Here is a 13448-nt window from a genome sequence, read left to right as displayed (position 1 = left end):
TCTTTATTATAAACAAAAACAATACATCATTGAGTGTGTGCGTGTGTGTGTGTGTGTGTGTGTGTGTGTGTGTGTGTGTGTGTGTGTGTGTGTGTGTGTGTGTGTGTGTGTGTGTGTGTGTGTGTGTGTGTGTGTGTGTGTGTGTGTGTAGTTGTTTGAGTATATTATTTACATCACTTGGCCAAAAATGTTTTGCACTGGGGAAACTATATATATATATATATATATATATATATATCATTACATTTGCTTATTTGTGCAATAATACGAGGTGCAATAAAGTTCGTTGTGAAAAAAAACCTCGAAAATATTGAGAACAGCGGTGTGAGGATGATTCGACTTTTATGCTGTACTGCCTGTTTTTGTCAATAAAGACGTAAAAAAAAAAAAAAACAACCCAACAACAACGTTTTGATTTGATTGTGTTTCTCATAGTTTCCGGCAGGTGTCAGTGCAACACGTTCAGTTTGGTTTGAGCTACACTTTTACGTCACACGAAGAAGTGTGCCTGATTCAGCCACAGCTAGCTAGCTCATTTGTTGACCACTGAGATTATGGTAGTTTGTTTATAACTAGCAAGACTTGACAGAAACATCCCGAGAAGAGAGTATTGTTGTCGGGTGGCGGTCTGCGGGGACCGGGAAGCAGATCGTTTGGTGTTAAATGCCCATCGGGGCTGAAACTTGTCTAATGAGTCTCCTGCATTAGCAAGCTGTCGGCCTGTGAGTCCACGGTGCTCGGGTGATCCGCAGCCCGGCTTCTGCTCTACAAGAGAGGGGGAGCTTCGACCCGCGCGGCGGCCTCGGACACAAGGCTTTGGTTATTTTCAACCTTCTCCCGGACATGTCACACACCGCACCCCCTCCGCGGTGGCGTACCTGTCCCAGAAGAGGACAGCCCGTGGCAGGTGGGTTCAAACCATCACCGGTTCGGTTGGTAGTGCTTCTGCTCGGAGATTTGGCGCTTCAACTCTGATCACATTTGATTATGATGTTCAACTTGGTGATCTGTCTAAAAACGTGAACCGTCACTATTTTACCCTCCAAACAAGCAGATAAAAAAAATAAATAAAACGCAACTCGTTTCAAGTCACATAAAAATAGCATGCCAACGTAAACATGCGTTGCTGATTTAACGCATGTAACTGAGGCAATAGCTCGTACGAAATCAGTCAATGGCATCGGGTCATTGACTTCAGTGTTTCAAGTTGTGTTTTTCTTTTACAATTTGTTCGTAGAACATCTTGATTTGCTGTATTTTTTCATAAGGTCTGATTTCGGGCGCCCTGTTACGACGCTGAAGTTAGCCTCCGATTCGTCACTTGAGGGAAAAGTTGAGGGAAACCTGAGGAAGTTCAGGGCGCTATAATTTAACCCCATAACCTTTATAACACGCTAAATCAGCGTTATTGCCTGTTTCAGTCAATTGGTCTAAATTCATTTTATAGTAAATGAAACTAATCCAGGCCAAGTGATGAATCACATGATGGAATATTAAGTTACTACTTGTCATGTGCGAAATTTGATTTAGTTCAGAAAAAAACGAGACAAACTTGATTCCACATGAACGTATTTCAGTCTCACCAGCCTCTTAAAAATACTGCAGGGTGTTTGTTTGTTGTATTGTCGGGAAGAGTTACAAGTTATACATCCTTAAATAGACTGCACTGATGCAAAAACTGCACTGTGGTGTGTTTGAAGACGCCCCCTGTTCTTTATCTCCTCTGGGAAGTATTGTGTTCTTTCACAGGCATGAAGAGAAAAAGGAAAACGGCTCAGCTGTCACAGAAAAAAACAAAACTGCTCCACAGATCAGAAGGTGTTACGATAGTCTTCTGTCTGGTCATTAATAAATTCGTCCAGACATTACAAAACAAAGTGGATTTGAATTTGGGCTTGATTTAATGTGTTTGTGGCATTTTTACTTGCTTTTGCTCACATTAAATGTAGATTTATCACACAAAAGCAGTGATTTTAAGGTGTTCAGCCTCTCAACAAGAAAAGGTTCCAGTGTTTCAGGTGCTACTGTCTTTTTATTTAGCGAGCAAGGTACTAAAAAAGGTTCTACTAATCCAGATCCAAAAACTATCAGATTCTTTACTGGAGTAAATACAGAGATGCTATATAAAGCATTGGAAAAAGTAAAATTACTTATCAAACCATCTTCACTTTAGTAGAAGTGAAAAAACCTGAGTGTCTGAAATGTACTCAATTCATACTTGAAAGCATTTCCAAACGTTATAATTGTAACATATTGCTATTGTAATTGTCATTATCCACTGTTATAGTGTGAATGCAACGTCTAAATCGTTATATCACTTAATCACGCTTAAATTGTGGTGTCCTTCAGCTTTATTATTGACAGTTACCATCAGTTACTTTGACTTTTCACTAAAACTATGAATCATCCTTATAGATGCTAAAACAAGTAATAATGTGGGTTTAAGAGTATAAGTACATGTCTTCACGTGGAAGATTAACCAAATGCAAATGCTTTGGTTCCACTCGTGTATAGATCTAAATCTGTCACTTGAACGCTGAGCTTTTACCCTTAACTTTTCTCTTAAGGTCCCAGTCGGAGTCTAACTTCACCAACCCGTTTGTTTTGCTAACTCCTGACCAGGGGCTAATGAGCCGATAAAAAGCCACCTTTCCCCGGTTTGTGAGCTTATTATCCACGTTGCTTTAATTTCCACTCCACGGTGTGCTTGCGAGGACTGTTTTATCCTGCAAAAGGTGTTTGAGAAGCGAGTTTGAGAGTGGGCGAGCCCCTCAGTCCGAGCGTCACGTGTCCAAACAAACCGTGGTTACCGCGTGCTCTCCCTGCGCCCTGCTTCATTCTGCACTCACATTGCGATTACCGTTATCCTTACCCGTTAAAGGAAAGGAAGAGTAACGGGCTTACACCGATCCAACGACTGTAACACTCTCTTCAGTGTCTTCATAAAAAGAAAATCTATCGGACAGCTGATTGAAAACACTGCTGCTCCAGTCATAGACAACTTCAGTCCAGTTCTCTGGTCTCTGCACCGTCCCTGTCAGACAAAGAATAGATTTCAAAATCCTCTCAGGTTATCTGGCTCAAACTTGCTTTTTGTTCCCAGAAGGAACAAATGCAATATGCAGAAGGTGATTTTAGTTTGTGTGCAACAAATATTTGGAACAAACTACTATCGTTTGCTGCTGCCTTTCAATAAAGACATAATTTATTATATGATGCATTCTATCTTTAACTCTTGTATTTCTAAGCTCTTTATTCTTAATACATGTTTTTTTCTTTTGATTGCTTTGGTATGTAATTTTTTTTAGTACTAGGGTAAAAAGGGAATTGGCATTGAAACGGGCTAAATCAGCTTGCTACATCTTCTGTTTTTTTGCTTCTTCTTTTTTTTGTTTGTTTAATAAACCACAACTCAACTGGAAGTACACCGACTACAACATGTCATTTTGGCCTGCGTTGATTAAATCTGAAATCTTTGCTTCGAGTTACACTTAGGTTGGCCAAATCCTTTTGTTTTTCAAGAAGCTGTTCTTCTGCAGTTCTGCAGCCTGCTGTTTGTTTTCACCAAATCCCCCGCATCTGTCATGTCATTTTAATGCCGCTGCGGCATGTTACTGCAATCAGTCGAGTTTTAAGTTCTCTGTTGTGTTATGTCTGCTATCTTACCAAGTCAATCCAACCCCGGTTGCCGTTTCAGGTAAATTCCTGCCCATGAAAACAATGTTGGGTTCACGCTACGACGACCAAGTTGCCGAGGAAAACAGATTTCACCCAAGTATGCTGTCCAACTATTTAAAAAGTCTCAAGGTAAGTAACCCTCCGGAGGCCGATGCGCCGAAGCGCGTGAATCAACGTCTCATCGCATCGTTGTCTTTTTTTTTTTTTTCCCCCAAAGGTGAAGATGGGCTTGCTCGTTGATTTGACCAACACTACTCGCTTTTATGACCGCAACGACATTGAAAAAGAAGGGATCAAATATGTGAAGCTTCAGTGCAAAGGGTACGTGTAAATCCACCTGAATGCGGCCGCCCTTCACTCGCAGGTATTTATTTGGGAGATGATGTGTTCTGTGATTGTGCCCGTTTTAGACACGGGGAATGCCCGTCGAAAGAAACGACCACCATGTTCATCAGGCTTTGTGAACACTTCATGGAGAAGAACCCCACTGAATTGATAGGTAAATATTCATTCATTTGTTTCAGGGCTTTGGTTTGACTCTCCTCCAGTTCTCTGTGCATGCTGGGATCGTTTTACTGGTTTGTGGTTCTTTTGTGTGGTGAAATCTCAACATGTGATAACGGTGAACCCAACACCGAGGATCCAGGTCTCATTAACAACACTAGATTGTCCGCGTCATTGCAAAAACGTGATCACTAGGAGACACACATGAACCTTGGATTAAATGTTAAGGCCCAGGAATCAGGCTATATCTATAAAACTGAATATTTCCTGTCTCATGATTTCAGTTTGTCCCTCTTCAGCTGGTCTAAATGTGTTTTATTTTTTTTCTAATTCAATGATGTTCACCCCTTTTTTGGTCATGATTATACAGTTTTAGTAAAAGTGATTCATGCTCATTTTCTGTTTCTATGATGAAGTCAGCATACGTTTCAGGGTATTTGTGATTTTCTTGTGATTTTCACTTTTTTGTCTTTGCACAAGGGGAACGTCCTGAAATCTATTTATTCAAATTGATAAAAGTAGGCAAAAATGAGTTGGCACCGTGTATAATCCACTCTCACAGTTTTTAACAGCTTTGCTTCTTTGTGTGTTCTTTTTCTTTTTCTTTTTTTTTTAAATCCCCCCCTCCTACAGTTTCCACTCCATATTCAGCCTTTTATTTATCACACTCAGTGTGAACATCACTGCACAAAAACCAAGTTGAACCACCTGGTGAGCCTCTGATTTGTTTCAGAAAACCTTTGCACTGGCGCTCCTTCTCTGGGGAGATTGGAGCATTTTGATACTGGTGTGTCATCGCTAATCTTTTTCCCTGGAGTCGCCGCCAGGTTTCCTCCAAGGAGTGTTTTGGCATTTGATTTACGCGATTGTTGCATTAAAATCCACGAAAATGGCCTCCAGACTGCAGTTGCAGTGGGTAAAATAATCATGGAGCCCAGGCTGCTGTTTGTGGTGCACTGAATTTAACAATGTGTACATGTACTGCATAATAACTTGGGTCCCCTGTATTTGCATTTGAATATGCATTTGACAACATTTAAACTGAAAATTAAAATCAGTGGGGTTTAGAAAATACCTGCAGAAATGTTTCGATACGTTGAGGTGACATTTACTTGACTTGTCCAGCAGATGGCAGCATATTTTTATATTCAATATATCTGTACAAATTGGATGCAGTATGAATACTCATACTGTAGTACTGTTTGTGTATAACGTTTCAACAAATAGTACTTGTTGACTTCACACTAAATGTATTTGTTTGGGGGGAAAAAAAGAAAACAGCAGAACTGGCTTGTAAATTGATACACGTATGCATCACAATAATTTCTGTGTTGTTTTACTTGACTTGTCCAGCAGAGGGCATGCTTACTCCAGATTTGAGCAAGTACAAACGTAATCAAGTCTGCCTATGTTAGTTTCAAGCTAATATACGTTTAAAATTTCAGGGAAAAGTTAAGTGAAATTATAAGCTACTTTGTCGCTACAGTCCACCTTCCTGAAGCTCACGCAGTCGCTGCATGTCAGCAGCCGGAGTTTAAACAGCCCTCCTAAGGCTTGAATTGAAGGTGCAGTCGGAGATAAGGAGTGAATTTGCACATCTAAACTTGCTTTTTGAAGTGTAGGAGTTTGACTTCAGAAACGGCTCTCGTCTCCCAGTGAGCGCTGTGTAGGTGATTTATAGGTGAAGGTACATCAAAAGGCTCTGGGAATAAATAAACTTGATCTTAAGGAGAGAAAAAAAAGTGGATGACTGAATGTGGGCTGCAGAGTCTTTTCACTGTTTTTATGAGGTTGTTCATTTCCTCGCTTGCTTGTCGGTAATCGTCGGTGTTTACAACGTGGCATTTCCACAATCAAGTAAAGTTAATTTCCCTCAAATTTCAAGCCATAAAAACTTGATTGTTCAGTCTTAAAAAGCTGAATGGATCAGTCATTTAAGCTTTATGTATTGCTCCTATCTAGTCAAATGTAAGCTCTCATCAGGTAGACTTTAATAGTCAGGGATTGCATTCATTTTTCCTCTCAGACGTGCTCGTATTCTTCAAAGCATTGGTGTTGGCAACCTTTCTGGGGTTTTTCAAGTTATTGACAGGATAACATCACAGAGTTACACGAGTAAGTTTGCATGAGATGACTTTACAGTGTGTTTATGAAGGGACGGACGTGGTCGCCAACAATACGCTTCTGTAGCATGTAAATGATGCCGGGTTTGGACTGGAGTGTGCAGGGAAGTATCGTCCCCCACCACCAGCACCCGGAGCCATGCGGTCATGTTGTTTACACCAAATTCTGACATTGCCATCCGATTGTGGCTTTCCAGAACAACAGACCGGGCAACATTGTTCCGGCTCGCCATCTCTTGTTTTGTTTTTTTCTGAAGGGTTTGTTAGGTCTGCATGGATTGTGGTTCAGTTTCCATTTTCTTGCATGGAAAAAAAAAAAAAAAAAAAAAAGATCACCCGATGTGATCTACTGCTGTAGTAGCATGACTTGTAACATGCTTCCAGGTTTGCATTGATGGCTCATTGGCATTTCGCTACGGTTTGTAATAAGTGGCTCTCACAAGCGGTTATTTTAATAGTTTTTCTGTCATGTCAAAAAAAGGTCTGAGCATATGGTCGGTTTTGGAAAAACCTTGTCGGTGTATTTTCTGACCAACCTTCTTTTAAAATCACGCCCCGTTCAAAGTCACTTTAAACTATCCTACGCTGCCGTCCAACGCTCCATTTGAAGAGCAGCTTGTCTTTGATACAGCTGCATACCAGGATGGATCTGATCGCCGTAGTTTGTGATTGGGTGATCAATTATTCATGTTATTGTACATTTGAACAGGAGTGCGTGCCCAGTAAGTATATTAGCTTGGCGCAGGTAACCTACCAATAGGTTTTTGTACTATTTTCTCAATTTTTAATTTGTAGTTTATACAGAGGTAAATGCAATCTTATTTTTGCCCTTTAACGTAACAGACGACAAATATGTATAATGTTGCTTGTTGCTGTATCAATGAGTTTCAGCCCTTCAGAATCATTTATATGACTCATAAATGGTTGAATACTGGACCAATATAAATGCGTCAACGGTGCAAGGCGTTAGATATTGAGCAAAGCCTGGCTATAAATCTGTAATTCATAATAATTATTATTAGGTAGTAGGAAGAGCAGATGTAAATGTATTATGTGTATTATTGATTGTTGCCGGTAATAATTCTAATATTGTTTGTGCTTAAATACTTCAGGTGTTTAATTAGTTATTTTTACTATTCCTATATATTTTTTTTTGATATTATACATTTTTCAGTGATTGTTGTTGATGTAGATCTCAGTTATGAAAACTTGATCAAAGTTTTATGGAATCGAGTGGAAAACTCATCATGTGTCGTTTCTCATCTTGACCCTTTTCCCCTCTTTGTGTTTGTTATAAGTCATGAGATCTTAAAAGCAGCCCAGTGGATTCTGTTGGAGTGACACGGTTATTGACGTTGCACTTTCCCACTACTGGCAGCAGGGTGCTCTCTTATACCTCCGCCTGTTCGAGATCCGCTCCTCGCGGCGAACTGCTGCCTGGCTCGTGGGTCCAATCGCTCGACCGTCAGAGCAGAATGTGTGAATGTCATCCCAGCGACGTCCTGTCCTGAGCCAGCTGGTGATTAGGCTTTGTTGTCTACGCGGTACACATGTCCAAATTAGGCCAGTCAATGTGATCCCGGTCCTCTGACGTTGGTTCATTTCATCTTTGTTAGCGTTGCCAGGCAAAACCTCGCGATCTGGGGAGACGTGAGCGCCAAATGCTCTTTGATTCAGCGTACTTGAACCCGCAGAAGGTTGTATCTCTGTGAAAATATCCGTTTGTACGAAAATTACTTTTTTTTTTTTGGTCATATACTACTATGACAAATATGTTCAAGGGCGTGTTCTCCCACAGGTATGCCCGCTTTCCACATTTAGATTCCAGTTTCACACATAAGTACATTCCACATCAAATTAAGGACAAAGATTTTCTCTTTGGTATTTTATTTCTCCTGTGCCTTTTTTTTCTTTTTTTCTTTCACCTCTCCTAGTCAATCTTTGAAGCACTTTTTCACGTGCAAAATCTGAGGTATGAATGTGGAGAGATGTCCTGTTGGCCCTTTTGAGAGAATGACTTGATGCCCTGGCTCAAACCACTCAACATCTGTACATCTGAAAGAAAGGAGGTGTTATTGATGTGAGAAGAGACGTCGTCCGATAAATGAATGCAAACCCATGCGGCTGTTGAAATAATGATGCCCTGCTCAGATTTTGCTACTTTAAATTCATTGATTGAGGTTTTGAGCACGGATAGTAGGAGGGGGAAATATAACCAAGTTTAATGACATTCTGCATATACTACTCCTCCGATGACAAATGATGATTCCCCCCCCCCCCCCCCTATTTTTTTTTCTTTTGAAGGTGTTCACTGCACGCATGGCTTCAATCGGACAGGTTTTTTGATCTGTGCATACCTGGTGGAGAAGATGGACTGGAGGTAAGGGCTGACATGCTTGGTTCACTGGACATTTTCACACTTCTCACACGCTTCACTCGCTTACACAAACCTCGCAATGTGGGGCGTGTGGTCGCCCCCCCCCCCCCCCCCCCCCTCCCCGCCCACCTCAGCCGCGCCAATCTTTATTCTTCCTGAGTTGATAATAGTCTCCTGATGGCTGCTGTGCATGCGAGAGCATAAGAAGCTTCACAGAGGAGCTCGCTGGTGGCTGGCGACTGTGCTCATCACCCCACGACACAGATGAATAATTTACAGCAGCCGAGCAGGAGGGGTGGATGTATGTGCAGCCAGAGGTGGAGCAGCAGTCTGTGGGAGCAGAATCCCTGGAAGCGGCAGACATGGAGGCAGGATAAAACCCTCCCACCGCCCACCACTTCCTGTCAATTGAGTATTCTGACAGCGTTCACAGCTGTCTTCCAGTGTCTCGTGTGTTGCAAAAATAATTTAACTATAAAATTACCAATGCAGGCCCTTTTTTTTTTTTTTAATGCCTGCTGCCAGAGTCCACTCTTTATGGAATGAGTCATGATTAGAGCTGCAGCTAATACTTATAATTGCATGTTTTAAATCACTTTCGGCACAACCGACTGGCTTTGTGAAGGAAATATTGACGAAATCACATACTTATTTACTGTAAATAGGCATCCACCACCAGCCACAACATTATGACTACTGACCAGAACAACATGAATTATTCCCATTGCAGTTTACATTTTTCACTCAAGCTTGGTATGTTAGAAGCAGGAAGTTCCATAAGGATTAGAGTTTGATACGGATCCCACTGTAAGGGCGAGTTGTGATTTAAGTATTTTGTGATATTAAAGTTTTCGGAGACAGTGAATTTTGGGTCTTCACTATCCGTGAGCCACAATCATCCAAATTTCAAGAAATAAAGGCTTAACATATTAATTTAATGTGTAATGAGTCTATATGACATTTAGGTTTCACTTTCTGAAATGAGTGACAAATATCTTTTTCATTTTTTTGAGATGTACTTGTTTTTGTAAAACTGCAGCATTTCTGTGTAGTTGTCCGTCTGCAGTGATCATTATCTTTCAAAAGCTTTTTCAAAGATGAAAAAGAGGTGATTCAGTGACAATGACATTGGCATCCAAGTTTTTCTGATGCGAGTGGGGAATGAGCTTTGATCTATTTGGTCTGATCCCACAGACAGGTTAGTGCTGTCAAACTGCCTCCAGTTTTAATAAGAGAGTCAGAATATTCTCTACATCACAGTTTGTTGTGCATCAGGAAACAAAAGGGTGAGTGACACGATATTAGGCCATAATGATGTGGCTGAGTATAGTTTGTACAGAAAATACAATATAATTTGCTTTGGTCTAATATTGCAATTCGAGTCTCCACCACAATTTAGTGTATTGAGTTATTAAACAAAAACATTCTGAATAATTATGAACATGAGCAATCTTGCACTATTTATAACCCAACAATTGTCAATGAAAGGTTCAGAAAATTCACTCTGAATGAAGTTACAGGAGCTCACAGGTTTAAGAAGCTGTTTGATTAATGTCATGTACAAGAATTGCTGTTGAGATGCAGGTTTGAGTCCAAATATCACACAAACTTTTTGTAATGAGCTGTACGACGCTACTACCAAAATGAAAAGACTAATTGTAATTGACTAATTACCTAATGCCGATTAGTGTATCGTGGCTTACATTCTACATGGTGACTCTTTTAAAGTGTTACTTTTAAGACTTGTGTATATATATAAGGGAAAAAAAGTACTTTTAACTTGCTTGTTTATTTCGGCTAAAGTGCTCCTTCCTTTGTAAATGGACCATTTGTTTTTAGTGCTCACCCGAAAAAGGTTAAAAGCCTCTTTCCATCAATACAGTTAGCGTGCGCCCCTGAGCCTCCCATATAAATGCACATTTTCGGCAGAGACGGGCCACTTTATTTCTGGCCTATTTGAAGCCTGTGCAAAATCATCTTTCTCTGCAGTGGATTATTTGCCATATTATATCAAACCAAGTACTTTTCGCAGCTTGATAAGATTTAAACTTCTTAATAGCAGATATTACTTTTATTATTAGGGAAGTCTTTGGTTGTTGTAATATTTACTGTGTTGTATGTAGAGTCAATTTGACTCAACACTTGAATACTAAGAAGCAGTAGCCACTCCTTTTTAAAAACACAAACTTCACAAAGCCATGAAATGTTTGGGTTTTCTGTTCCTAAAATATTTGAAGCTTGTATTTAATCTTCAGGATATTTGAGCTCAACTGGTTGACTGATTACTGATCACATTTGCCTTAAAAAACAAAAAACAACTTAATATTGCTAGTTTTTTGTTGGTTAGTTCTACTTTAGAAACTCAAACTGAAAAATGTCCATTATTACATTATTGTGATTTATTATGGCCAATTGTTGCGTAGATTGAAAAAACTATTGTTACTATTGGAATATTCCAATTTTCCAATACATCCATAAATGCGATGTAATTATAACTTGGTAACCCACTTCTCTTTTTCTTATCAGCGTGGCAGCAGCTGTGGCGGCTTTTGCCCAGGCCCGTGCCCCAGGGATCTATAAGGGAGACTACCTCAAAGAGCTTTCCCGTCGCTATGGCGACGAGGAGGATGCCCCCGCGGCCCCAGCACTGCCCGAGTGGTGCTTTGACGACGACAATGCCGACGGCGAGGTGGATGACGACGGGAACGCGGTGGGCCAGGATTCCGGCCCCAGCTCCTCCGGGTCAGCGCCTGGCAAACGAAAGAAGGAGAAATTCAAGCGGGTAAGGCTTCCAGGGAGCTCCGGGGGAAATGGACTGTTAAGTGGAAGAAAAGCCTCCATCCTTCCATCCTGCTCCGCACGACTCCAATCTCATGCAGGGTGATGTCGGGTCTCAAGGGGGGGGGGCCATCCGCTCTATGTCGTGACACGCATATCCAGCTATATATAAGATAATAATGAGCCAATAAATCTGGAGCTCACATTTAGAGAAAATTAAACATCATAGCTCCTCATCTACTGGCACGTATGTGATAAAGGTTGCTTTTGTCTTCATTAAAGCGTTCATCAGTGCGGTTTGGTAAAATTGGAATGTCATCTTTGGTTGCTTCTCATTCCTCTGAGCTGATACCTTGAGCCGTTCCAAGAAGTCTAAATTCAAAAGTTATCAACAACCCAATAAGCAGTCGGTGTGGATGCAGCGAGAAGCCACGACTTCCGTTTGATTTCCAGGACATAAATGAAAACTTATATTTATCGGTGTGAAGCGTTTCTCAAAATTACAACAGCAAAACACTTGTTTATGGCCGTAATTGCACTGAGAGCTTACTGAAAACCTAAATCAAGGCAAATCTAATAGCGGAGAATATGATACAGCAGACAGATCTGGAGCGATGGTCCGGAGGAGAGAGCAGCGGCAGCTCCTGCAGACTGCATCACTTGACTATCATTAAGGAATGCTGTCTCTTGGTTGAGTGGCCTGCCTCTCACTCAGACTGGTCGGCGGCCAGACAGCGGTTATTTGCCCGAGTGATGCTTTCGGGTTTGGATGTGGAAAGTTGAGACGCTTCCTTTTGATCCCTGAGAGAACGTAGATGAGTCCTTCGTTAAAAAAAATGCACGTTCCTGGACATGCAAGTCGAAAAAACCCCCGACTTATTTCCTTATATTAGTCACTAATTTCAGATGACACAAGACACAAGTTCTGACCAGAAAGGCAAACGTGTGATATGAAAATATATATCAAAATTACCCAAAGATGCTGCTCAAGCAACAAAACATTAGCACTGAGACATGTTTTCAACAAGGCGCTCTTTTTATCGATGACTAAACTAATGCTAAAGCACCAGTACAGCCCCTACGGCATCACACACCCTCCCTCCTATCTGCAACCAACCAAAATCCAAAATCACAACTCTAAAAAGCATAGTTGAAGTGACACTTAAGTTTTACATGAAATTCCTTCAGACTATCAAAACACAGGCCAACTGAGAGTCGCGATCTCTTCAGCAGGTGAGCCCAGGTGTATCGGCCCCATTGACCCATCTTGGTAGACGTCCAACAGGAAATGACCTAAACAGCTGAAAAGATACCATCAATATTTCAACTGAAATGTCACCCTTATATCTTAAAGGTTCAACATTTAATGATCAATGACACTGTTTTTTTAATGTCCTGGTGAAAAACGAATGCCTTAATTATGTTAGCTGTACCAGACATACTGACGTAAAGTATGTTTTAAAGCGATATCTCATTTCACGGTTGCATCAGCAGACTCTTGTTTTTCTAACAACAACAATAATAATGATTCATGTTTCCTTATCCCAGTTGTGCTTCTGTCTCTGCAGTGGCTCTAAGGGGGATTGTCCCACCGTCTGAAATCTCTGGAATAATAAATCATCTTTTAAAACACTCTAATACTACAGGATGAATGTGAAATAGCTGTAAAATAGCCTGAGAGTTCTCTTTTAGCTCCTTGTGCCCTACAGACAACCTGCACCCCACTTCACCAGGGCTGAATACAAGATAAGTTTTATTTCTGAATGTGTCTTTTGTTGAGATGAATGAGGTAAATGGTAATTTTTTTTAACGATAAGTATCACAATATAGCATTACAAGGACTTAACTATTACTCAGACACAAGGTATAAAGGTGGGGCATCTGGTGACAATTTCCTCCTTTAGCACATCCATTCTTTCTCAGGCCTTCCTTTTCTGAAGCCTGCACTCTGATCGCTTCATAATTGACAGATTATGGACATGATTTAT

At 40.8% G+C, this 13448-nt stretch overlaps 1 protein-coding gene across 1 annotated transcript in view; it reads left to right on the top strand.

The window, feature by feature from the left end:
• Positions 1-517: 517 nt before the first annotated feature.
• Positions 518-13448, top strand: part of rngtt (RNA guanylyltransferase and 5'-phosphatase) — a 106885-nt gene continuing 93954 nt past the window's right edge. Inside the window, exons 1-6 of the mRNA XM_080514505.1 lie at positions 518-907; positions 3698-3807; positions 3896-3999; positions 4089-4177; positions 8610-8685; positions 11209-11464. Of these exons, the coding sequence (XP_080370631.1) occupies positions 844-907; positions 3698-3807; positions 3896-3999; positions 4089-4177; positions 8610-8685; positions 11209-11464 (699 nt within the window). The 5' untranslated portion in view covers positions 518-843. The remainder of the gene's footprint in view (positions 908-3697; positions 3808-3895; positions 4000-4088; positions 4178-8609; positions 8686-11208; positions 11465-13448) is intronic.

The sequence above is a fragment of the Blennius ocellaris genome, assembly GCF_963422515.1.
Source record: "Blennius ocellaris genome assembly, chromosome: 18".
Taxonomy (NCBI): domain Eukaryota; kingdom Metazoa; phylum Chordata; class Actinopteri; order Blenniiformes; family Blenniidae; genus Blennius; species Blennius ocellaris.
This window is presented reverse-complemented; position numbering and strand designations above follow the sequence as displayed.